At 48.9% G+C, this 26,055-nt stretch overlaps 2 protein-coding genes across 8 annotated transcripts in view; both read left to right on the top strand.

The window, feature by feature from the left end:
- The window catches only part of LOC125957887 (neurocalcin homolog), a 99,998-nt gene that overhangs the window by 31,650 nt on the left and 42,293 nt on the right, over window positions 1–26,055 (top strand). The gene's annotated exons all lie outside the window — the stretch shown is intronic.
- LOC125957885 (neuronal calcium sensor 2) overlaps window positions 1–26,055 on the top strand; it is a 72,166-nt gene that overhangs the window by 26,277 nt on the left and 19,834 nt on the right. For 5 of the 7 annotated variants that reach the window (XM_049690904.1, XM_049690908.1, XM_049690905.1 and 2 more), the window contains exons 2-3: window positions 5,247–5,593; window positions 16,332–16,445. In XM_049690904.1, the coding sequence (XP_049546861.1) occupies window positions 16,335–16,445 (111 nt within the window). In that variant the 5' untranslated portion in view covers window positions 5,247–5,593; window positions 16,332–16,334. The remainder of the gene's footprint in view (window positions 1–5,246; window positions 5,594–16,331; window positions 16,446–26,055) is intronic. The other 2 variants (XM_049690910.1, XM_049690903.1) reach the window with 2 other exon arrangements.

Below are 26,055 nucleotides of genomic sequence, written 5' to 3' on the forward strand. Positions count from 1 at the left end.
GAAAACGGAGAAACACAAATACATGTAGCCGCGTGCGTGGTATGTGTAGAAGCAATATTAGATCGGTCACGATATAAGGCTAGGTTGTGGCCACTCTCTCTCTCTGTTCGACTCGCTTTGTACAGTTGTACTTTGCAGTTACGTGCTTGCTGGAACAAGAACAACACCGAAAGGCAAAGATATGTAGGGAGGAGAGAGTGGATAGTTGATATTAAAAATGAAAGACCATGACCACCACGTCCTAGAATGGAGGGTATCACGGCGCTCACGGTGTGTCCAGCATTCCGACCTCGGCTGTCTGCCTCGTTGGCTGTACATTAAGTTATTGAAATTGATTTTTTGTCTTCTTCGTGTTCTTTCGCTTCCTTCTGTTATCCTTCCGGGGGGGCCACTACTATCTACTTCTAATATACGTAGTAGATAGCTCGGAACTCGGAACTCGTGTATTGGCACCACCGAGTGGATATCCCTGGTGAAAAGACAGGCACGCAGACAGGCACTACTGTCGCCAGCCAGCCAGCGTGCCAGCGTTATAAATATCCCAGCACAACACAGGAGAACCCACGGCAAGAAGCAAGGACAAGCAGTGAAGGAATAGCCACGACGGTACAGGACTCTCGTCCTCCCTTTGTCGCCAGCAGTTTCGTGATTAATGTACGAAGTTGTTGGCTTGGCTTTAGCTTGGTGGTTTGTTGTGGCACCGCCGCCAAGTCGTATTCATTTCTCCAGAGGGCGCACCCCAGAAGTCGACTTGGCCAAAATTCTTGGCCCTGATCCCGGACTCCCGGACGGACTGCCTTGGGATCAGGGCTGACAGTTATCGATATAAGCACCACTCAAGCTGTGCTTCTCCGGTAGCAGAACAAAGGTGTGGCCGACAGGAATGTCCCGGATGGCCGGAGTTATCGACGGAGGATAGTTCCAGCTCGGGAGACTGTCCTGCCAGACGAGGGAATCTCGATAAAATTCGTCTTCTGGCAACTTCTGGCCCAAGTTCATGCGCCCCTTGAAGTGGAGCCGCATTCGTCCGGTGTCGGTGTCCGGAATGGAACATAACGTGCAGCGTGGTTGTAACGTCCAGGGGGAATGGGAACCACAAGAGAACATCGTGACACTATTTTTAGCTCCGACCGCAACACCGCAACAGACACACACACACCTGTACTGTGGAGAGTGGGCGTCCGTCTTTCTGGATACAGTACACAGTACGCGGCCATGGTCGGGATCTATGGAAGTCACCTCTCCGTTGCCTCCTTCACCGCCGCATCGTCGGCATGCGTCGGAATAGTCTGCCCCTGCGGAATGGAATCCAGATTGAACTGGATAAGTTTCGTTGCGTCGCCGCGGATTCTTAACCTTCTCCGTGCAGCGACTGAAAGTTGAAAGTTGGCTAAGGTATAAGACGGACGGTCCCGTCTACGTTTTGAAGCCGGTTTCATGGTTCTCTCTCTCTCTCTTTCCCTTTCTCTGGCATTGTCTTGCGGTGAAAGGAATGAGATGGTACCACGTATATCGAGGGTCACTTCAACTTGACTTTTACTTTTTCCGTCGGTTGTTACTACTATTCCATTCGTCGAATCTTGCTGCTGCTGGCCGTGTACCTGGCATACACTGGGCGACCATTTGCTGCCCTGCCTAGTAAGTTCATTGTAAACACACTGATTGCTACCCTCGATTGGAGAAAAGTATAGCGAAAAAGAGAGAGAGCGAAAGAGAACTTTTGATTGCGGACAAAGTATTGCCTGTTTTTGGGTGTTCGATCGGTTCATCGGGGCCTATTGCTGGTGCTACACTGGTTCAGAATTGAATTGTCGTCACTCCATGGCAGCTAACTTTCGTCGTCGTCGGTTTTTTTTTTTGGCGCCAGTATTCGGTTCGGGACGCGAAGGACTACTACTGCTGCTGCTGCTGCTGCAGTGAGTCCCGATACTGGATACTGGTGTGGGGTCCTATCGCACGTGCTTTGCATGTTTTTTGGCGCACACGTCGACGACGACGACTACTACCATGTCGCCATGGCCCTACGGTTGTTGCTGTTGTTGTGGGGATTGTTTTAGTTGAGTCAAGTCCGTGCCGTGCCGTGCAATCATCAAAAAGGTCTTGAACCCCCCCCCCCCCCCCCCCCCGTGGTTTCTCTCTCTCTCTCTCTACTAAAGCTGCAGTAGAAGCAGCGAAACAAAAATAACTTCATTCCATTCCCACCCCGCGCGCGGGTGGGAGAGTTCGTCGTGGGAGGAGGCCCCTTCTGTGGAAATCTGTGATCGATATTTTGATGCAGAGGTTGTACGACGGGGCTTCAATCACGGAGAAGAAACTTCAAGGTGACGAAGACGAGGAGAGGTGTTTGGTGGTCGAGCAAGTCGTCGCCAGCGGGGGTACATCTTATTTCCATTTCTCAAGCCCAACGCACACACAAAAGCTCTAGCGGAGGATCCTGGAAGACGCCCGGTCTCCCGGGTTTTTTTTCCAGTCGATGCGCGGGACAGAGGGACATTCCTTCCTCATCTTCTTCACGAGTCCTATCTACCTACCTGTCTGCTTGACTCTCTCGGCCTGTGTATTGGTATTGGTGTATCTAGATAGGAGTGTGTGTGTGTGTATTCCTTCCAAGGTGCGAACCGATTTTGCATATGAAGGACGTGGCGTTGAATGGTGAGAAATCGATGAAAGGCACGCCAAGGCAGAGTGAGCAAGGCACTGGTGGCCGTGACCGTGTCGAAAGGCAGGCGGGATGTGGCGTCGAATTTTGCATGCAAAAACCGAAGCGATGCCCCTGCACCCCGCACCGCACCGCACCGTGCGGCGTTCTTCTTCTCTTCGTCACGTTCACTTTTTTTTTGAATTTATCTTTTTTGTCCTCCAACCGAAAAAATAGGGTTTGGAGGGGGGTGCCGCCTGATACCACCTTCACCTCCCCTTGTGTTCCCGCTCTTTTCGGGCCGGGCCGGCAAAAGGTGCGAACAAGGTGCGCGTTGTCTCGTGCCGCACACAAAGAGAAAAGATGCGCCACTGCTACAACACAGTCCAGCGCGATCGACGTGTCAAGCGGCCCAGAAAAAAAACGCAGAGGGTAAGGGGGTCAGGTGTCTCCTGTGAGCTCCGAAGAGGACCTTGCAAGCAAGCGTCGCGCGATATGGTGCAAGACCAGGTCGCCAGGTGGAGGAGGACAGGACTGTCAAGGATTTCAATCATCCTCATCATCGCATCTCCTCTGAGCGGTTCCCCGGGGGGACGTAATGTGTCGACTTATCTCACGCTGACCAAATTCCAGACCCGAAGAAGCTGTTCTTCCAACCAACGATGCCAGCGATGGCGCCAACCGAGCTGCTCCTGAGTGACGATGGAATGTTGCGCGGGCGCGCGTGACGATATGGCGCTCGATTACGTCCTCGCTGGCCTGCTGGCCTGGCCGGCCCAGGTACTAGTGGGCAGGTTGAGTTATTGCCCTCGGGACACGAAATAATGTATGGCGGCGATGGCGACGCCGAGTGTCAGGGCTTGTTAGTGGTCGAGAGGTCGAGCAACAGAGAGAGAAGAAGGTGATGGTGATGCTCGCCCCACTCTTCATTCCGTATTCTATTCGCAGCAACACGTACTATCCGAGGCTACGCGCCCTCCCTGAGGTGCTTAGGTGGGGGGAAGTGGAACGGAATTTTTAATTTTAAGCATCACTCGAAGAAGGGCATCTTCTCCTCCGCTCTGATGCCGCCGGTTATTATGTCAAATGAAAGCTTGGAAAGCTTCTCCACGGACACGACATCCAACATGTTTTCGTCACCTGGAGCAGGAGTTGCTTTTCTGTTCTGTTGGGGTTTTAAGGGCTTTTTGTCGTCTTACTCCTAGCAAGAGAGAGAAGGAGAGAGCGAGAGAAAAAAGAGAGAGAGAGAACGCTAATCGCTTTCGGAGCTGCGTTCATCTCGCGCCTGTCGCGGATTGCTCTACTACACATTGAGCTAATCCGCGCTGTGCCAGCAGTGGCTATGTCGCCTGGCCTTGCGTCCTTGTTTGTCAGATCCAAAGCCAAGCTGTCTTGGCGAGGGTAAAAAAGGGCTTTTTCAATTTAACCAAACTGCTGCTGCTGCTGCTGCTGATGCTGCTGCTGCTGCTGATGCTGCTGCTGCTGCTGATGCTGCTGCTGGTGAACGTCTAATCCTCGTCTCGACACTCTCTTCGCTTCGCTTGCCTTCACCATTTTGTAATCCCAAAGATCCGAATGGTGACCGGTAATGTAAGTACCATTCTCGACGTCGTCGGTGAGTGCCGGTTTTTTTTTTGGTATATCGCTCGTCGAAATTGAATTGAACGATAAGACCGCAACGCGAACGGCAATGCTTCTTGTGTGCAAAAGGGCGCGGAGGGTTTTTCCGTCGATTGGCACGGAAACAACATCAACAAAAACCACCGCAAACCGCCGCCGTCCGCTTCCAGGTCCGATCCGAGCAAGAACTCGTGGTTTCGTGTTCGATAAGAGTGCTTCTCGGACCACACACACACACACACACACACGTACGTGAGGTGGTCCGTCCATTCAGCCTTTTATCGGATTTTCCACTTTCCGCCACTCGCGTCGTCCAAATCGCGTCGAATCGTGGTTCACGTCGAGCTTAAAGAGATCTGTAGCGATCGTACTGGGCGTTCCCGGTGCTGGTTAGTAGTGTTGATCAGGCAGGACGTCACTGGAGGGAAGGAGGACCAATCGACCTTAGCGATTGGAGCCCTTTGCGGTTGGCACGTGTACCTCTGGCTGGGATGACTTTTAATCTATTTATGTCCCGACTGAGAACTGGAAACGGTGAAAAGGAGAAACGCTAAAGAAGCTACTGCTGCTGTTGGTGGCATCCGGTTCGGTTTTCACCGTTACAGCATAGCACAAGAGTGGTAGAAATCGCATTGCATCGTCGGTTGCATTCCGGGGATCGTGTGCTACCTGCGCTCTGCACCAGTGGAAAATGTGGAACAAACGAAACGGCGGTGGTGATGTCGCGTTCAGTGTGTAGCGGAATGCCGGCGGCTGTTGAAATGAAACTCGTCCCCCCCCCCCAAAAAAAAAAAAAGAAATACCACAAAACCATCCTTAACGGAATCGCTAACAATAATGGCCTGGTCTAGGAAAAACTGTGCTGCGTGAAAATCCGTGTTTTTAAGACTTCGTCGTTCGTCGTTCTTTATCATTCGAAAGGAAGAGGCGTCTCTTTGTTCTCAAGTCGCGTCCATTCATTACATGCGCCCTCCTCCCTCTTTTGCAGCATAAAGTGAACTCTGTGGTGTAGTTGCGGTGTTACTACTGCCAGAAAGAAGCAGCAGGAGCGCAAGAAGTGTCCCCGAAGAAGTGTAAGTGTGTGTGTGTGCGCGAGCGGTGTGTGGTGTTTCTTGGTGTGAAGTGGTCTTCTCGGTGCTACGGTGCCGTGCGACACGTGGGTTTTTATCGCCGTCAGTTTGTGATTATTGTGTTCCGTGAGGAGAAGATCGTCGTCGTCGTCGTTGCTGCTGTTGGAACGAAGCAGCTGCCACCAGCGGATATCAGGCTCTCTTCTATCGCGCTCTCTCTCTCTCCCTTTCGCTCGTGTGTTAGCAAATCTTTGAACATAAATCGGTAATTTGCTCCGTTTCTGTTTTTGCATCTAATGTAGCCACTAAGTTCGTACAATTCATTTTCATTTAGCATATTCGCTCACGTATGGACTTCACTTGACTCCCAATTGTCCCAAAGTCTTTCGAGGCGCAGCGTAAAGCACTTATCTTTTCTTTCTCTTAAAAGATTTCTTACGAGAACCTCACTTTGGAACTTATTTTATTTGAATTTCGCTCCATATTTGCTTATTCGAAATAACTCAAACAGCTGGTTATAATTAAATGTTGTAACTCCGGGCATAAAAGATGATCTAAAGCCATGTGTTCGAGATAAGCTTTGGCCTAAGTATAGTATATTATTGTTGTTCTGCATCCTTAAAATCATGATAGAATCAATGCAGTAAACTGACCTTAAATCCTTCAAAGGATTTTAGTGGAAAGACAATCAAATGTGTTCCAAAAACAATCTCGAGACATATTTTTGCGCTAAAAAACCATGCTCTTAGCATCGTCACTTTGTAAAGAAGAAACAAAGAGGTTTAGCTTTTAAGTAGCGGAACAAAGATTGGATTTGAAAACTGCTTTCTTTGCAACTTGGTGCAAGACCAACGACGCCTTATCGCCGAACATGGTTAAGGTGAACGAAGGGGAAAAAGAAAGAGGAATCTCATTAGTATAATTTGTTTAAACTTTCACCTACGCGACCACCACGAAAACCGCCTCGGAAACGGTCCAAACTTTACCAATTACCATCGCGGTTTGTGCGACGAAACCGGCCAACTGCTGCTGCTGCTGCTGCTGCTACTACTGCTGCTTGGAAAATTCATGTCGCGTTGTTATTTCTTCCTTCCTATTTTTTTTCTCTTGTTCCCAAACTTGTGCTTTGCCTCGAGGAATTTTCTTACAAAAAACGCCCACAGCGATGTCCATTACTATTCGTGGGTTGCTTGGATTTCCATCAGGAAATCGATGAAACAGCACGTTTTGATTTCAAAATTTATCTTTCGATAAATTCACTGGAAGTCTTTTAACTCCATTTTGAATTCCCGAGTCTGAAAGCCTGGAACAAGGTTAATCGATTCCGGATCGATTATGTAATTACAACCAACAAAAAAAAAACACCGAACATGTCGATGCAAAGTGACGTCCGCCCCATCCAGAGCTAAATGTATTCCAAAATTACAACAGAAACAAAGGACCACCTTTTGCGGCCACTCTTGTCCCAGACCCTTAGCCACCACCGAACAGCACCAAGTACACCAAGCGAAGCAATTTTTGCTGACTTTGCGGGATTAATTCAATTTGCCCGGACATCCCCAACCGAATGGGATGGGACAAAGGAGTCCGCATACTTTTGACCGCAGCAAAATCTCGCCGCGAAACCGCGCGCCCGGGGAGGGAGGAGGTTTTCTTTCTTAATTTTTAGGTCCCGGGGCGGGGGCTGGAGCCACGTTCCACGATAAGGCGCAAAGTTTGGTCCAGATTCCAGCTTTTGGGGGGCGCGGAACTTACAACATTGTTTGAAGAGGCTGCTACTCTACTCACTCCACTCGGGGAGAGTGTTCCGCAGGCAAGGACTCTCTAGGGGTTGCTCTGGTATGCGCGGGGAGGGCTGATTGGTTTTAATTATTTGTTTGGAAGGGATAAAGGGGCCCACGATTTCCAAATGGGGTTTAAGCGATGATCATCATGATGTCCACGTGACGCCTCTCACGAGACCCCTCAACGTCTGCCTTTTTTCCCTCGAACTACTCGAGCCTTTCAGTGACAGTAAAGAGCCGCAATCGATATGAACGCTGGACCATAGTATAGTAGGCTTAAGTTTCCCTTGTCAGAGCCACCTGGCTGCCATGTTGTCAGCAGCAACAGCGCCGAGGTTGATGAAGTCATCACGCAACGGGTGTACGATGAAGGATTGACAGCATTCGGTACCGAGATGATGATGATGATGATGGTGATGGTGTGAAGTAGCCAACAGGTGTACGGACTAATGTTCGCAAATCATGAGGCTGACCCGGAGAACCCACATCAAGTTTTTCGTTCAACCCCGAACGTCCTTCGTGTGCATGTCCTTTCGATCCCCTACCCGTTGAGTTCAGTTCTCGGTTCATGTCTGTGCGTGCCAGAGGATGATGTTGGTGCGAGTGTTTTTGTGCACCGTCGCATCCCATCTGCCCGCCAGCCTGCCAGCTGACACGCTGCCAGAGACCTGCTGCCGGACTGGAGGATAATTAATTTTAAATGGCGTGTCTACCACGAGTGCACGAAGTGGAACCAGAGCGAAGTGGAGTTTCAAAAAAAAAGGGAAACACACACACACAAAAATGGCATTTCTGCAGCAGCATAATATTCCCATCGGGCCTGACGAGAACCATTGACGACGACGGAGGTGAAAAGGACAAAAAAAAACAGACGCGGAACTCCGAAACTTCTCGCCGTTCTCGTCGTCAGTCGGAACAAACAAAAACTCACCTCGACATCATCTTCGACATCCGTGCTTCACGTTCGGTTGTTAATTAGATATGAACGATGCGAACTGTTGGTCCGTCGCGCGACGATGGCAATGCAGATAGAATAGAGAGAAGACCCTTTTGTTGCAGCGGGGGAGCGCGCTTGACCGTTGTACTTCTTTTCTATGCTTTCTTTTCCCGGCCCGGCGGTTGGGTGCGTCAGTAAATGAAGGATGTGTTTGGCTTCGTCTACCCTTGCAGTTCAGGGGGGTTCCTGTCCTTTTTATTTAGCGTTTGTTATTTCTTCTGATCAGGGCGCAATTACGCGAATGTCCGGTTTCATTATGAAAGCCTATCGTGATGATGATGATGATAGGCCCTTGGTTCTGTTTACCATTATTGTACTGCGGCGTACTGCGTGTAAAGTTTGTCGAACATATTTCGAGATCGTTTAAGTCCCATTAAAGGGGTTGCCACTAGAGATACGCCTTTTAATTAACCGCCACTAGAATATACACCTGACTCTGAGTCGTTTTCATGATCTCAAAAGTCAAGTTTTCATGCAAGTTAATTCGCTAAGCTTTTTATGCTTAAGCGGTTTGGTTATTTATCTAAAGATATTTTACGGTATTTTACGGCAATTATCTTCTTTTGGAAGCTTCTACTTGCTAGTTGGAAGTTGGAAGCGGCTTCGATGTTGATACTTAGACATGGGCTAGGTATTCAATGATTTACGGACGTTTAGATTGATAGTAAAATACGTTTTGAAAACAGAATTTCTTTCTTCTGTCTACAATTTATAGCTGATTACATTTTTCCAACACTTTCGTATACATGTTCCTAGTGTTCGTGTACTTTGAGCGTCAAAAACGCCAGTTTGAAGGCTATATATCTCGTATTTAGATAGTAGAATGAGCAGAAGTAAATACAAAATACCTTTACAAGCTATATTAGCATTCAAACTACTAATTTTTGTAAACAAGCCTCCCTAAAACTGAAGGAAAATCGTGTACCTTCGTCTTCTCGTCTTATTTTCTAAATTTTTAAACTTAAGCAATATTACTTAACCAATAGGTTGAAACAACCGCATGCGCATCTAATTCTTTCATTGAAGTTCGCATTCCGTATTCGTCGTAACCATAATATCGGCACCTGACTCCATCCTGACGTACGTACAACGGCAGACAGTCTTCACTTGATGGAAATCGAAATACGGTGAAGGCGAAATATTAAACCCCTCAATTCCCGTAAGTAGTGCAGCAGCCGGCGTGTAATTCGCACATGGTACTTGCTCCGGGAGTGTTTTGGCGTTGATTTTGGCACCAGACCAACGCAAAGCAACCGAGTTGTGTGGGTGGGCGGGCGGGCTGTTGCATGCATATTGTGCGAACCGATGTAATCCGAATGCGCGAGTGCGCTCTGACACCCACCGTACAGCTGCTCCGTGTGCCGCTCCGCACCGCGATCATTAAAGGCGTGTGAAAAGCCGGTGGCCGCCGCCGCCGCCAGCACCATTGGGGCCAAAGTGGATCCCACTCGGTGCCGGTGAGCGTGTTTACGTGTTCCCCTTTTACGTGATGGCAATGGAATGGAAACGTTTGTTTGACCGAGGAGGCGCTACGGCTTCGGCAATGTCTTTATACGATTCCAGGGGGAGTGGGATGAAGTGTTTGCTAAATATGTACTTTCGGCTCCTAAGCCCTGTGGCGGGAACGAAACTACTACAGGAAGCGAAAGAAGCCGGTAGCGAGAGGGGACAGGTGGTTTTTGTTTTGTAAATATTGTCGACAAACAAAACGCCAGAAAGATGAAAGGCTGCAGGCTGGCGTGTTGTAGTGTGTGGGGTATGCAAAGGTCTATATGCTTTTCCGGTCGACGGTCCTGTACATGACATGTTACGGTTCTCCATCTGGTCCAGAGCTGGGCGAGAGGGAGAGAGAAAGAGAGAGCGAGGTCAAACTCATATTTATGCCTGATTAAATTGATCCAACTCCAGCCGCTCGTCTATCCAAACGGGTTCCCAAAATTCCCGCTTCCAGATCCGACGATTGGCGAGGAATTGGTCCACGAGAGGACCTGACGTTTTGCGATTTTGGAACGAAAACGAGCATAAACACACACACACATAAACAGAGCTGATGTGATTCTGTTTTCCAAAATAAATAACATAAAATTCGGTTACCTTTCTACTACCACCGTCCCCTCCTTCATCTTGTGGCTGGATGGCTTCGTACTCTTCCTCTTTTGACAGACTTACTCTCCCCCATCACAGTACGCGGTACGGCAAGTGTTTGTGTTGTGTTGAGCTCAGCATCAGCATCAGCAGCTACAGCAGCACTCAGTTCGGTTCCGTAGCATAACCACCAGTCGCACCTCACAGACACCCAGTCCCCTCTCGAACTCTCTCTCTCTCATCGGTTCCTCTGCATCGACGCGATAAAAATGTATCCAAAACACATGCTCTCCGGCAGACAGATAGTAGCATCAACAGCAGTAGTAGCAGCAGCAGCTGCTGCTGCTGCAGCTGTAGTAGCATCTGTGGGAAACTCGCGAAGACAGCGAAACTCTCGGAAACATCCAGCAGCTGCTGCTGCTGTGGCTGTTGTTAGTGCTTACGGATCGAGGGAACTTTATCGAGCATCTCTTCCCATCGAATGCTGTCCGGGAAATTGAGTTTTGTCGACGATCGATACACACCAGATGCACACCACCACGAGCAGTGTCTAAGGTGCTACCAAACGGAGTCGGATTCTTGTGCATCGGACCATACTCGCTCCGTCGAACGCTGACTGCTGGAGCATGCCGCATGAAGATGGCTGTTTCGAAGGGTCCCGTGGGTTAGTGTTGCTGCATCATTGCGCCAGGGCAGCATTACCAACTGAACCGTGCATCCATATCAACAACCCGCCCGCTATTCGGTAATCGTAATCACGTTTCCCTTCATGATATCGAGACAAACTGGTGCGCACTCACTGCTAGTGGTGGCGATAACGGCGATCATCAACGATTACCGTTCTCTGGGACATTCTGGGTTCTTGTTTTGGCCAGAGGTTAACGATGTCTTGAATTGAATTCCTCGTTTTCTTTCACGGGGGTTTTTGCACTGATGATGACATTATGGCCATCTGCTGCTTTCGAATGCAACGAATGGTTTGCATTCGTTTAGAACGCTTTCTCGGTGCTAGAGCCCCCGGGGGGAGTTTCTTGGCTTATGTCACCGTTTCGGGACCTGTTTGAAGAGATTTATGGGAAGCTGGGGGGCGATCCCGCGCAAAGCCAGTCAGTGCGTCAAGCAATCCATCCATCACGGATCTTTGACAGATCTCTCACTCTAAGTCGTCGTGTCCCACTGGCACTGTTTCCACTTTTCCAGTGCATCAACACACGGCGGGGGGGAGCACGTTCACGGGAAAAACAAGACAAAAAAAACAATAATTGGATCCATCCATTCATTCTCTACTCGCGTATTCGATCCCCTGCCAAGGGGTTGCCCCGCGATTTGTAGCCATTTTGTCTCGAGCAAAGAAAGATATTTTGCATACTGTCCAGGAGGGAGGAGGGGAGGGGTGACAGCAAGTGGTCCGATAAACATTATCATTTGATGAACCATAGAACCTTCCGGCTTTGGGGCCTCCTTTTGTCGTCCTCCCAAAATGGGGTTGACACGTTCCACGCGACTGAAACGTTCTGTTTTCGGAACACCCAACTCAAGGACCTGCTAGGACAATTCTGCTCACGTAGCGCCCGCTAGAAACATTCCCCCTCGAGTCCTCGAAGGGTGTTTTGAGGGTGGACTGGGATAACCTCAAGGGAAGCGATGGAACCATTCTGTTTCCGTTCGGATTGCTGCATGCATTAGATCGAGGGGTTTTGTTGAGCTTCCGATGGCCACAGGGGCCACCACGGCCACCACGCTCCATTGGCGTTGGATATTTATGGCCCAGCAAACGACAATACGGTTGCGGTGTTGTGTGCGAGAACGACGATGATTTGATCCTTCGGCCCATGTCCTTTGTCCTCTATCTCTCTCTCTCTCTGTCTTTCATGTAAAGGAGTCTCTGAACCTCAGCTTCGGTTTGTGGTGTCTGGTGCCATTTAGACGACGGCCATTGTTCTGTCGTGATCCTCTTTGCTTCAGGTGAAAATGATGAAACGAGTTTTGCGTTCTGGGAAGGATCATAATCAAGATGAATTGATGGTCGTTTCCAGGGGAGGGGCATGAGACATATCACCACCATCACAGTTCTAATCATCATCACGCCAAAAGGGGGCGGAGAAGAGTTCCTAGGCACGCTGTAGAATCGCTTGGGAAATCACGATTACAGCTGCAGCTGTGTCCTTCTGTTTAAGAAGAGGAACGATGAAAGTTTGGGGATGAAACGTGAGAGCAGCTTGCGCGCACGCTTGAGCATAAAAGCAAAACATAATTAAGGAGCAGCACATTAGCAAAGCGCGCGCGCGGTACCACACCTCTAGCACTAGTGGCTTAATTGGATTTTTGCAACATTTCGCCCGACTCCATGGCACAAACAAAAAAGGGGACGTCGAGGCCTTAGAGCGGCGCTTAATTTCGTTTTCAAATCCGAAACACGAATCCAGCAGCAAAGCCTCTCGTTGCTGCTGCAAAAAAACTTGCATGAAAAAACCCAAATGTAAAAAACAAAATAAAATCAGCAACTGAAACTGTGCAACAAATGGGGAGGGATTTTGTTGGCGAAAGCAAAATTGAAAATCCGTGTTGCTTGTCGCCGTCCACCCCCTTCCTCCCGTCGTTCACCGTTGGCAGTTGGCCTACAATTTGGATACCGATCGATAAATAATTCAATTTTCCATCCGCCATGTAGGCCACAATGTTGGATTCGCACAAGCGCGTGTGTGTGTGCAAGGTGTGCAGGGTGTGTGTGCTGGCCATTTATCACCATGTTGCAATGCACATGAACCCGGGGCGGTTTCAACGGGGAATTTGGCGCAACACACACAATGTGAATGACACATTTGTGCATCGCACTGTGACGTTGTGCGTTGTGTAGTGTAGTGCAATCGAATTTGGCAAAATGGTTAAGCTGAACTTGTGCTTTTTTTTTACATTTTTTTGTTTTTAGCATCCCCTTGTTTTTGGTGAAAATTTTGGTGTTTTTTTCTCTCTCTCGAGGCGCATTTCGCATCCATCGATTTCGTTCAATCTGCTCGCCACCGGCAGGTAAACTGTGTGCTTGTGGAGTGGTCGAATTGCCAGCATAAAACCCTTTTCTTTGGATTTTTCTTTTTCTGAAATGGAGACGCCTGGTGGTTTGTCAAATGGAGGCGCCTGGTAGCCCACGTGATCGAAGCATCACCGGATGGCCGCACACGTTCAGGGTACACGTTTAACTGCACATTAGCCGCACCGGTTCCATTAATCGGCCGGGATTGGGAAACGAAAATTGAATTTCTTATCGCGATCTCGATCTCACGATTCAATCTTTGCACCGATCGTGATTTCGATCCCTCGAAGGCCTCGAATCTGGTTCGCTCACCGGCATTTTCAGTTTCTCGAGCATTCCGGGGTGCCTCTACCCAATCTCTAGGGCCATTAAATCCCAGTAAAAGCTGCCACGAAACCGGCTACTGCTCGTCCTTGTGGTCGGTCGGATGGGGGTCGCTTCCGACGATGCGGCCATCACTCTCGGATTACGCACTAAACGCTGGCACCTTTCGGTGTAACTTCGGTTTAAACTCCCTTTCCTTCCCCTCCCAGGAGAGCCTTTTTGGGAGGGGGTTTGATCCATGGAGTGCATCACCAGACCGACCGTACTCGCAAAACCACGCCAACGCCATGTTCGAGATGGACACTTGGAAATGGTGAAGAAGGGGACTTGGAAATCGTTTTTCAATTTTGCTACAGCGTCCGTCAACCGGTCCTTGCACACGAGTCTGTGGCTTGTGCGGACGATGGATTGACTGGCGGCTGTCGGAGCGCAGCACAATGCCGTGGTGGTGGCCGCAGCTCGATATCGATTCGTTTTCTGTTCGATTTTCCATTCCGACTATATATATTTTCCATTTTACCCATTTGTTCCCTTTCTGTCTGCCCTGTCTGTGTGTGTGCTGGAGGATGTGGTGTACCGGGTGCTTCTCATCCTGTGGCATGTCCTGCAAACCAAACCAAGCTATTGGCATTGTGGTGTTGTTACCATGCTCTAGACCCGCCTCTCGGGATTGGGAAATGGGAAAAAGAGGCAAAGGGTGAGGAACTACGACCACAGCTCTCACTCCCTCTCTCTCTTTCGCTCTCCCTTGAAGTTTGCCTTCGGTTCTGTATGGATTGAAAATGCAAATGGGTCAACCGCCATGTTCGGTTCTAAATCTCCCTCGATGCCACATTCCCGCTTTCTAATTCCTATTGTCCCTGTCGCTGGTGGTTGCGTCAATGAAGGGGATAGAACGAGAACGAGAGCGATAGATAGAAAGAGATGGATTCCAGTAGTAGATAAATCAGGAAGAGAAAAAAAATCCGCAAATATCTGCCAGTGAGAAGCGCATTGATTTTCAAACTGTTGCCACTGTTGCCACTCTCCGTAATTCTGGATTCAGCAGTTTGCAGATTCGTAATGCTTCGCAAATGAACTCATTATCCCGGGTCCTCCTCTGCACCGAACATCATTAGTGCAGCGCAAACTGGAAAAGGCAAACCACAGACCACAGCGCGCTGCCTGCCTGTGCTAAATGCAATCAATCGAGTATTGAGTGGTTCGTTTGCACAATGGACAGAACCGATGCTTGGACAGACTTTTACGCTTCCGCTTCATTTCCTTAACCCTGGTCGAATGCTTCAATTAATCAGATTTTCGAATCGCTTACCTGCTAGCAACTAGTAGCGTTGAAGTGTGCAATTGAAAGCCAACAAATCTTTGCCGCGGCATCTTATCTTTTAATCTCTTTCGATTCTCCTCCTTTAAATTCTGGATTAATTGCGATTCGACTTCGGAGATTCGGTTTTCGCGTTTGCGCCAGGGAAAAAAAAGCATTTTAGAAGGGATTCACTGTTGGTCTGTGGAATTGAAAAACTCCAAGAAATGCAGGACTATTGCTTATGGCCATTGTTAAATGACAAAAGAGAATCATTACGCCATTTTCGTTTGCTTCCATCCGGGATGGTGCTTTCGATTGACAGCACATTCTACAGTTGGTTCGAGCATACTTCTACTTCCAGACAATAGTCAGCCGATTGTGTGCGGTCTTCTTAGTTGATTGAAATGTTTCCTTACGCTTTTTCTTGTTCCACAGTGCTTTTCTCTGTGTTTAATCTGGGTTTCTCCGAATTTGTTTCCTATTAAATGTCGCTTTGATCACCCTCTGTTAGTCTGATTTCATTTCTTCTGTTCTGATTTCGCTGCATTTCCTCTTTCTTTTTTCTTTTCTTCTTCTTCTTTTCCTAGTTCTATCTTTCTCTCTATCTCGTTCTTCTATCTTCTCCTATCTTTCTCTCTCTCTCTTTTCTCTTTCTCTCTTTCTTTTCTCAGTTCCCTCTCCTCTTCTGCTGTACTTTGGTGAGGAGGTTTTAGTTCGGTATTACGCTCTTACGCTCACCACCACCACCACCACCACAATCATCATTCGTCACAACACCTGGCACAACATCAACTACCACCACCACAAGCACCACCACAACAATTAGCCACACACGAACGATAACACGCCTCTCTCCGCAAACACGCCTCTCACACTCGCTTGACCGCAAAGCAAAGCCACATTCGCGCACCAAGCCAAGTCCAAGATGTCTCCGAATGGGCCATCGATCGGTGGTCGTTGTTGTGTCCTGCTGCCGCCACCGTTGCTGCTGTTGCTGATGCTGCTGGGCATCCTTCTTGACATCGCCGGGGTGTCGATCCGCGCTGATCAGTCCACCGGCGATAAGTTCACGAATCCGTTCATCCGTCGCGATGATGACGATTCGTTGCTCTGCGTGATGAAGGTCTCTGACCACTGTCGCCGCAGTCGCCTTTCGCTCGTTCGCACTATTCGCTGCATGCCGTTGTTGTTGCTTCCGGTAGATGCTTCGCTCGTTCGCTCTTTCGCCGTCTATTCCGTGCTTACTTGCTTACTTGTACGATCAATCATTCCGATCAATCCGAATTTGCGTCCTTCTGCACAATGAAAAATTTTTTTATTCTCCTTTTCTGTTTGGTTTTTTATTAATTTTTTTTGTTTTTATTTGGAAAACGCTGGCACATTTGTTCTGAATTCTTCGAAGCCCAAAATTCTCGACTCCGTTTCTAATGTTCCCTCTTCCCTTTTCTTTCCTTTCCTTCTCACTCTCTCTCTCCGCAGGATATGGGCTGCTTAGGTAGTAAAGATCGTCTGTCCAAGGAGGACATGGACTTTCTCAAATCGCACACCCGGTACGATGAGTCCACAATCAAGGAATGGTACAAAGGCTTCAAGGTAAGGCTTCAATTATAACAGCCACAGTTTTCGGCTTCCTTGTTCGACATTGTTTCCTTACTAAATATCTTCGTGGAATGGTACACCTTATTAGCTTGTAGCGTTGTGTGCCGATCAAAAGGGCTCCCCATCGCATTGACATTGACGGTCTGGCGTCAATTATTAAAACGTCTCGCTCGCCCGTTTCACCGGCCAGGCCACCGGGACCAGATCAAAGTCAGAGTCTCTCTAGAGTTTCTAATAATCGTATTAAGCTTCCGGTCCGGACCGACCGGCCGGCCTGTCTGCCAACCGGTCGACCAGCTGTTTCTTTTGATTTTGATTGTACCAGGAATTCATTTCCTTCCTCGTTGTTGATGCCTTCGAAGGTGCGCCGACGATGTCACCAGCAGCAGCAGCAGCAGCACGATGCTGCCGGCGGCGTACCAAGAGGAGAAAGCAGAGGGAACGGTGGTAATTGAATTCATTTCTCGGGTCCCCTTTTCCCGGAGCGAAATTCCCGGACATTGATTGTACGCTTTTCAATGCAATCTCTCCCACCCCTCCGTGTTCCGTGTCCATTCGGGCACCCCTCACTCACCGGATGATGGATCCGCGGAAGGAGCCTTCGGTTGTGTGTTGGTCTTTCATCTAAAGGAAAATCATTTCCCAAGATGACATTTATGTGTGTGTGTGCACTTTGCTGCTGCTGCTGCTGCTGCTACTGCTGCTACTGCTACTACTAATGGAATGATAAAAATCTGCCTCAAGTGGACCCCTGCTCGGGGTAGCCTTCCCTTTAACTACTAACCGCGCGTATCGCCTGACAACATGTCATGCGACTGCTCATGTGTGGAGCAAGTAATTAAGATCCTTGCACCCAGCATCCTACCCCCAGAGAGTGTAATTCCTGCGTCACGCGGCCGATATTGCTTAATTGAAACCATAAATCAAATTACTCTCGGGGTTTCCCTCTCGGGTTTCCGTCGGGGACGACGCTCCACACGCGCATAATCGTACCGCGACCACGCGCTACGGCGGCTCTGATCATCACAGCGTTGCATCGCCACAACACTAGCACACATAACTCGTGACGAAGGATCGGCGCATAATCAGCTTCCGGATCCGAAGCACTGTGTGTGTGTGTGTGTGATGCGCTGATACTTGAAGTCGAAGCAGCGGGCCGGGATTCAATTAATAAAGTTTGCGTCCCTTCCCTTGGCACAGGAAGCACTTCAGCGACAACCACACCTCACCTTTGCATCCCTTGCGCACACCATTATAATGGCAAAAGACGAGAAAACGTCGAACGCTGCTGCTGCTGCACTGCTGCAAAGGCTGCATTGTCTTGTGTTTGGCTAGGCGCTACCGAGATGATCTCAAACTTCTTCCGCTTCTCCAGTTGGTGCTCTCCTCGTTTTCTGGTCCTTTTCACACACACACACACACACACGAGAAATGCACACGTGTGCCTGCATGTGTGCACACATTAGAGAGTTCCTCGTAGAGAGGTCTTGCCACATGAAATAGTTGCCTCAATTCTTGCTTAGCACACGACCGGATCATCGTCGTGCTACTTCCTCCAACTTCAACTCCGTAAACTCCGTTAAGTACCTTTCCAGCCGTTACCTCCATTGGTTCTGTATACGCTTTGTGCAAAGTGTTGTGAAAGAACCACCACAGAGAGAGAGATGCACGGCTTTTGTGTAAAGCGTGCAAAAAGTTTCCTCGTTTTTTTTATTTCTCTGCTTACTCTCCATTTCCCGGTCAGCTCTGTTGCGAGTGGAGTACGCAATCCCCGGTTCGAGAGAATGAGTTCAGCTTCCCAGAACACAGAACCAACTGACGACCTATACGACCGCGATCGGGGGTCGTTATCGAGGTCGATTTCCGTTCGGTCGAACAAAGAACAGTACCAGCAGCAGCAGCAGCACTGGAATGTGAAGTGAGAAATAGGGTGAATGGAGAGGGGGGGAGGTGATTAAATTTTCATGTCAACCAATCGATCCAGTGATCCGCGTCCGCTCGATGACGACGACGACGACGACGACGCCATTCCGGAAATGGCAACAGGGCAGATCCAAAGGCACAGATCCCCTTCATCTCAATGATGAAAATTAGATTTCTCTGGCTCGGGAATTCAATTGGTCTCTCTCTCTAGCTCTTACTCGCTCTCGATTGCTCTCTCTCTCTCTCTCTCTCTGTATGTGTATGTTCTGCTCTACCGGAAGCAGCAGCCGTGGCCTGTTGCACGCTGCCGGACGCAGACGTCAGCGCGCCTAAATGAAACGTGATCCCGAGAGGGTACGACGGAGGAACGGAGGCTTTTTGCGGCCATTTCCGGCCACGACGATGATAACTCGGACGCTCGATGTCATTTCGTCGATCAATTTGACTAATTCCCCTTCCCCCCCACCTTCACGCATATTAATGCTAGGTAAAGGGAGAAGGAAGGGGTCTTGGCCACGTCATGGTCGGTTCACGGCAAATGGTGTTCCGAGTTTCTGGCCTTCCGGGGCAGATATTTGAGGTTATTCGATACTATTCCTCTTCCACCCCACCCCAGGACCAAGTTCCCCGTTTGCTGGCCTGTTGCTTGACCACCACGTCCCTATTTGGTGTTTGGTCCTGGTGGCCAGACCTTTAATCCGATCCCTGGAGGTGCCTTAAATGCTGCCCCTTCCTTCTCTTTCTCTCTCTCTCTCTCCTGTGAGTTGTTATCCTCAAACCTCGGCTCAGTCTCAGGTCATGTTACTACGAGAGGTACGAGAAGCTAATTAAGAGGAGGATCTCGAGCTCGACACCCGAGCCGACTAATGATGGTGTCAAGCTGACGCCGGGGCTAATTGCTTAACCCTCCTGCCCTCCATTGAATCATAACGGCGTGCATCGCTCGGCCAGACTGGTTTAGCTCCTTCTGCACTACTTTAGACGCGCGCCCCCTTTTTGGCATCTTGACTTAGGAACCAACAATCGGTTGGACACCGAAAACCACAAAACAAACCGGTACAGAGAGAGAGAGAAAGAGAGAGAGATAACGATTTATCACTAGCGTTGCAATGGCAATGGCAATGGCAAACAATGGTTCCGCGATGGCCACAGCTGACCGCAAAGTGACGTACGTGACCTCATCGTACAAAGACTCGACATCCCATTGCTGCTCGTTGCTTGGCCCTTGGCTTGACCACGGGACCACGAATCAATTAACCTTAGAAATGGTTCTTGCGGACCATGCAGCGGGTGTTGATGAGAGGTGCAAACGTCCTGACGTCCGAGAAATGGTGTCGTCGTCGTTGCCTTCGAGTGAATCTGTCCATCAGCCCGGGATTCCGGACCAAAAGTCAAGCGGTTGCGGCTTGTCAAGTGTCCGGCACCTCTCGAGGTACACAGAGAGAGAGTGAGACGGAGAGAGCCTCTACAGGCACGTACCAGAAGGCGGAGAAGAAGCACTGTTTGTGTGTGCTACTTGATTGTGTGCCGTGGGTTCAAGTGTTAGAGGCTGCTACCAACCATTACACAGCCTCTTTCACGCAAAGCTCTTAACCTGAGCCTTCATTTGACATTCGCATTATACGCCTAGAAGTCGATGCGCGCGTGTGTGTGTGTGTGTGTCAATTGATACATTTTGATATCTGGCCTGAGAATGGTGAGCCAGAAGACGGCTGTTCGATGATAAGTCCGTTTGTGTGTTTGTGTGTCTGTAGGTCAGCGTTTGACAAGCGTCCTGACAACCGTGACGTCCTTTACAAGGATGAAGTAGCCATCACGTCACGCCCCTTACGGCTGGTGGTGGTTGTTCCACTAACATTAGCATTATTCAATTTACATCTCACGCCCATCCGACCGACCGAATGGCCGGGCAACAATGATAATCATAAACGTCACCGGGCCCGGGCCCGAGCCTCTCGAAGGCAGTCCTCTGCCTCCGTGAAACGATGAGGATGCGCCTGTCAGAGAAGAGAAAGAGAGAGTAAGAGGGATTGAGGCATACGCCATGCGCTACATACAGGTTTCCGGACGTTTCCGGACATACCAGGACGATGAGGTTGCTCTCTCTCTCTTTCTCTCTCTCTCTCTCTCTCTCTCCCTCCCTCTCTATCACTCGGTCGTGAGGTTGCAAAACTTTGTCTCGGTTTTGCGCCCGGTGTACGTTGAAGTTGAAGTTGAACGCCGGACCAAGTAGTGGCTCTAGTGCCTTTAGTGTGATGTGTGTGCGGTTCACCAGCGCGCAAAAGCGCACGGTCTCGGTGGTATCGGGGGGAGGGGGGGACCACATCCGTAACCGTAACAGGAACAGAAGAAGTTCTGCATTGCCATGTCTATAGCCTACGGCTTCCCAAGGGCCTGAGCCTGGGAGCCAATGAAAAGCTCTCGATGACGGAGAACACGAAGCCGAACGAACGTCGATCCCAGCGAGAGGGAGAGAGAGAGAGAGCACAGGAAATGTACCCGGAGTTGGCCATCAAGCGGATTCCGACCGGATGTGCAGACGTGCTGCTAGAGACGCGCGCGTGGAGTATGAAGGAGGGAAGCTGATCGTAACTTTTGCTATGGACCACGCCGCGTCCGTTCTTTCGGCCTTCCGTGTCGGTGTGTAATGACCGACTGGTCCGCATACACACGCACACACACACACACATGCGGTTCTGGTATGAGGATGGGCAGAGAAATTGGATAATCCGTTTGCTGAGGCTGAGAGGCTTCTTCACCGTTGGTGGTGGTGGTGGTGATGGTATATTTCGGGAGGGCAGACAGAGGAGGTCTCGTAGAGTTCGTAGAGTTCGGGTTCGACGGAACTTGTCATTTTCACCTCCCGAAAAGCGGTTGCGGTTGGAAGAGGTGTTTTTTTCTCCCTCGTTTTTCCTTCATCTCATATGAGATGAAGCATATTACCCCCGTGCTTCTTGTGTATGCGGTAGAGCACATGCTGGCCCACCTTTATCCGCGCTTTGGTGCTCTGCCTGGAAGTGTAGAATGTCCTAGCTAGGTATAGGAAAGAATGTTGGGGTTCACTTTTCAGTGAGTGAGACGTGCTTCATCTACTTATAACAATAATGGTACGATAATGGATTTTTGTGGAAGATGAATTCTAATTAATGTACGGGCCAGGCTCAGCGTATGCTTTAAGCAAGGTCGAAGGCATTCCTCGTAGTTATACGCAAACTTTGGAGACAAAACACACAAATTCAACAAACTTTCGTCAAAAAACAAAAATTCATCAAAGCAGAGCTAGAGCTTACGACCATAATTTAACTCCAAGTAAATGAAATTATTGTTTAATTTCTTCTAAAAAACCTTTTTTTCTTTTCGTAAACTCCTCATTGTAAACTCCATCTGCTAAAACTGTCGCTTTAATCCTAAAATCAAAATGGTTGCTTTCGGTGTTGGAAGCATATTTGTAGTACGATCCCTCAAAATTTCTGTTGTAAATAATTTAGTAACTTGAATTTAGTGACTGTCGAAACTGTCGCTTGTTGCCACCTGAACAGAATTTGGAGTTTGTATTTGAAACATTCTGCATAAACATAATTTTGTTGCGCTATTCAGCATCATGTAGTAGAGTTAAACCAGTTTAACAGTTTCTAGAACCAATACACAGCCATTGTATAGCGTTTATCCATTTTATTTGCGCAGAGTACCACTTAAAGGCACTAACCGGACCATCGCTTCGGGTTAATTGATCTGCGCATCATTAAACCTGTCCGCCCTCTCGTGCCCGGAGGGAGTTTATGATCGAATCAATCGATGGCTTTTCCTGTCCCGGCGTTCATCCGTGACCGAACCCGAAATGGACAGAACGACGGACGACGAAACTGAAACAATCATATCTGCGTGGCGGCATGGTGGCGTTGCCCCCTGAAGGCAGCACGCACCGACGTACTTTGGGGGCTTCGGGAAACAAATTTCGATTTCTGTCGAGTCACTGGCGCCCATGAAGGCAGTATATGTCCTTGTTTTGCATTTTTTTCATTTTCCAATGAGAAAATAACTTTGTGCCACTTCCCCACTCCATTCGTATGAGGTTTCGTCCGATAGATAATGAAGTCGATTCCATCATCGGCCCTGCGGGAACCGTTTTGATGGGAAAGAGTCGCCGAACGCTTGCGTCACGATTGATTTGATTTCGTGGCGAAGGAAGGTGGCCTCATTTGCGTAAAGGTACGATGTCCATAAAGTCATGAAGGGAGATTTTTGCGAGACTTTGGCTCATGATCTAACCGTTCATCTAGCTCTGGATGAGTATATTTTGATTTATTTTGGATGAGTGTATTTTAGATTGACTTTTTTTAGTTCAGCTTAAATTCTTGTTTCAAACATTATTTCTTCCTCAACATATTCCTCGGTTCAAGCGTTCCATACACTTTGCACATTTTCACGCACGTAGACGAGGATCCGATTTTCCGTCTATACCTCATTGTATTGGCAGATCCTAAGCCGTGACAACATGCCAAATCCTATGGGTATTCGCATAATGCATCTTATGCTGATCCAGAAATGTCAGGAATGGAATCTCTTCTCTGGGATTCATTTGATGAAGGACGACAGCCCCACAACACCAGTGGGGTGGGGACAGATTTGCATATCAGTCAATCGATTACCCAGACGGAGGGTATGGTTTCGAAAGGGAATTGGAACTTCTTGCTGGACGCGCCACAGAAGACTGTCTGTCGGTTCGAATGATCCCTTACGATGCTCAGTACCCACAGGAATTCGTTCAAATAGGTACCCGGGAGCAGCAGCATGTTCGGGGCTTTGCCTGCCGTTTCACCATCTAAACACTTTGCAATTCATCTTTTTTTTTATTGATTTTGGTTATAACCATATACTGCAGGGGTCCCTTTCCTTGTAGACCTCACTTGTCTTGAGAAATGCTTCTCTCGACGAATGTTTAATTTGACAATCTTTTAAAACCATTTTTTATGAATCGTCTAATGTTTTTCGGTTTCATCTTTCTTTAGATGAAGATGTTCCCGTCCATATTTACTATCCACGGGTGCTTGATAGTTGCTAGAAACAGAAAATCAAAATCGCGACTCGTTTTTATGCCTCATCGAACGCATCATCCACACTCCATCAATTCACGCAGAGTTTTCTCTGCTTTTCATATCCCAACCAATCCAAGGATGCTGCCAGCTCCTTGGTTACTTAGTTGCCTTGTGCCTAGAGGACGCACAGTAGCCTAGTGACGTGACGCGAATGTTCAATTGCGAGATGTTGTACTTCATCCAACACACACACGCACGCAAGTCCTTGGCGCTGCCCTTCCCCTAGAAAGCGACGACGGCCGCCATCGCCATCATCGATTCTTTCGCTCGCAAGATCGAACCGCTCGCGATGACGCGACGTACGCGACAACATTAGGTCAACTGCCTACGGCTCGCGGTACTGTGCTACCCACTGCTAGCCTTCCCTTTCCATTCCGGCCTCCTATGATGGTGGTTAGAAATTGATTGGTTTGTTGGTTCAAGGAAAACAGAAACAGAGAGAGAGAGAGAGAGAGAGAGAGAGAGAGAGAGAAAGAGAAAGAGAAAGACAGGGTACACACGCGCGCGACCGTCGTCGTTGTCGTGGTAGATGAAGAAGTGATCCTGCCAAGGGGGAAGGGGGTGGTGGGAGCGCAGTAAGCGAACACAAAATACAATAAATAAAATAAAATTAGAATAAAATCGATACTAACTGCGTTACGAACACTCCGGTTTTTCGGTGCTGGTAGGAGGCGCAGGGTGGTGGAGGGGGAGGGGGAGTACGAAGACGCACTCCCTTTGGTCCCTGAGTCGTCTTCGAGTCGAATACACGCACGACGCTCGGTTCTCGGTCCCCGAAAAAGCGCCGAGAAAGCGAAGCGCGACAGTGAGGTTCGTTCGTTCGTTCGTTCGTTCGTCGACCGCAAACGATACCGCTACAAACGGTGGGTGGTGGGTGGCGGAGGCGGCGGTGGTGTGTGCCATAACGACCACCAATCAACAACAACAACAACAACAACGACACCAGCAACAGTGTTCGAGGCTTGCATGACGTGCGAACGTGTCCTTGTCGTCCTCGTCCTGGTCGTCGTGTGTTTAGCGGCTGTTGCTAGTGGGGTTCACTTCGCGTTGGTCCGGCTCACAACCGCCGGGGGTTAACGACAAGGGCAAAGAGCGGCGGTGTTGGATTGAGGGCACGCACCTGTCGGAACCTGTAGCACACACACATACACACCCTCATTATGCGCGGGATCTTGTCAAACGATTTATTCCACCAAACACTTCCACCATATAAGCTTCAGCATCATCCGGACAAAAAGGACATCCGTTGGCATTGCAGATGCCAACAGCATATTTGACATGCCCATTGTTGCTTTGTTGGTGGTCCCCTATATCAGTTCGGTTCAGGTTGTGACCATCAACCTAACCTCGTTCGCTCTCGCAAAACGCGTTTGAGTTCGGGTCCTGCCGGGGAAGGTATCGACCATTTTGATATCGATCGAGTTTTGATTTGAAAAGGACGAAAATGATTAAATGATGATGATGATGATGATGACGATGATGATGATGATGGTGACGGGTAGCGGACATAAATGCGAAGTTAGCTCCTCGCTCCACGCTCCTTGCTACCTCCCCAGTCCCCTGTGATTCTAAATGGAAATTGATTATGCTTTCCAATGACGACGACAACGTGCCCTTTCCCATACACTAAGTCACACACACACACACACACATACAGGCGCATAAGCACACGCACACGTCCTGGAAGAGTACTTTGTGTTGTACTCCCTCCAGGCAGAGGTCCACCCCATTTTGTGTGCTGTCCATTCAATAACTCTTTTTCGCAGCAACAAAACGCGCTTCGAATGCATTGCATGACCCCTACTCTGCCCTGCCCTGCCCGGCTGCTGCTCCATTATTTGCTCACTCATGTATGTTTCATCACGCAGTCCCTGGTGGATGGTTTGTTGTCTTCCATCCATCCATCGCTGCTCGATCATCGGTCGTGCTACTGTTGTTTGCGTGCCTTCTGATCCGTGTTGGACCGACCTGGCACTGGCACTGGAGGCGCAGGTTACGCAAACGATTGTATTTGATTGATGGTTCTATGTTCCAACCATCCGTCAATCCATCCATCGACTGTTACTGCTGCTGCTGCTGCTGCTGCTGCTAGTACTGTTCAGCAGATTTCCAGCGCCAGGACTACCTGTTCCGTGGTGTGGGTAGCACCCACTCTCAGCACACACGCTCGCGCACCCGTCTGTGTGTGTGTTTTTGTGAGTCAACAAAATGGTGCAATCGAAAGGTCAACATCTCTCTTTCGTGCGCCCACTCGGCTGCATGTCCGTTGTATGCCTGTCTGTCTGTCTGTCTGTCTCCGGTTGATACACTGGGGAACTGTTTTTACGACGCTTCGAGCAAGAGCTTTTGATAATTTCGGATGCAGCAATTGGAATAACATATAACGCTACATACGGATAGTGTAATGGATTCGGTTGCTAGGAAAATGAGCTGCATAATAGAGTTTTCACGGAAAACGCACTCACACACACACACATACGAGAATCGAAGAAGAATTGAAGAAGATCTACCCCCTCGAGCCAGTGCCATTCAATCAAAGTGTGTTCGCTTCGCTTCAAGTAAAGGCGATTTGGGGCTTTTTGTTA

This window comes from Anopheles darlingi, chromosome 3 (assembly GCF_943734745.1).
Source record: "Anopheles darlingi chromosome 3, idAnoDarlMG_H_01, whole genome shotgun sequence".
NCBI classification, from domain to species: domain Eukaryota; kingdom Metazoa; phylum Arthropoda; class Insecta; order Diptera; family Culicidae; genus Anopheles; species Anopheles darlingi.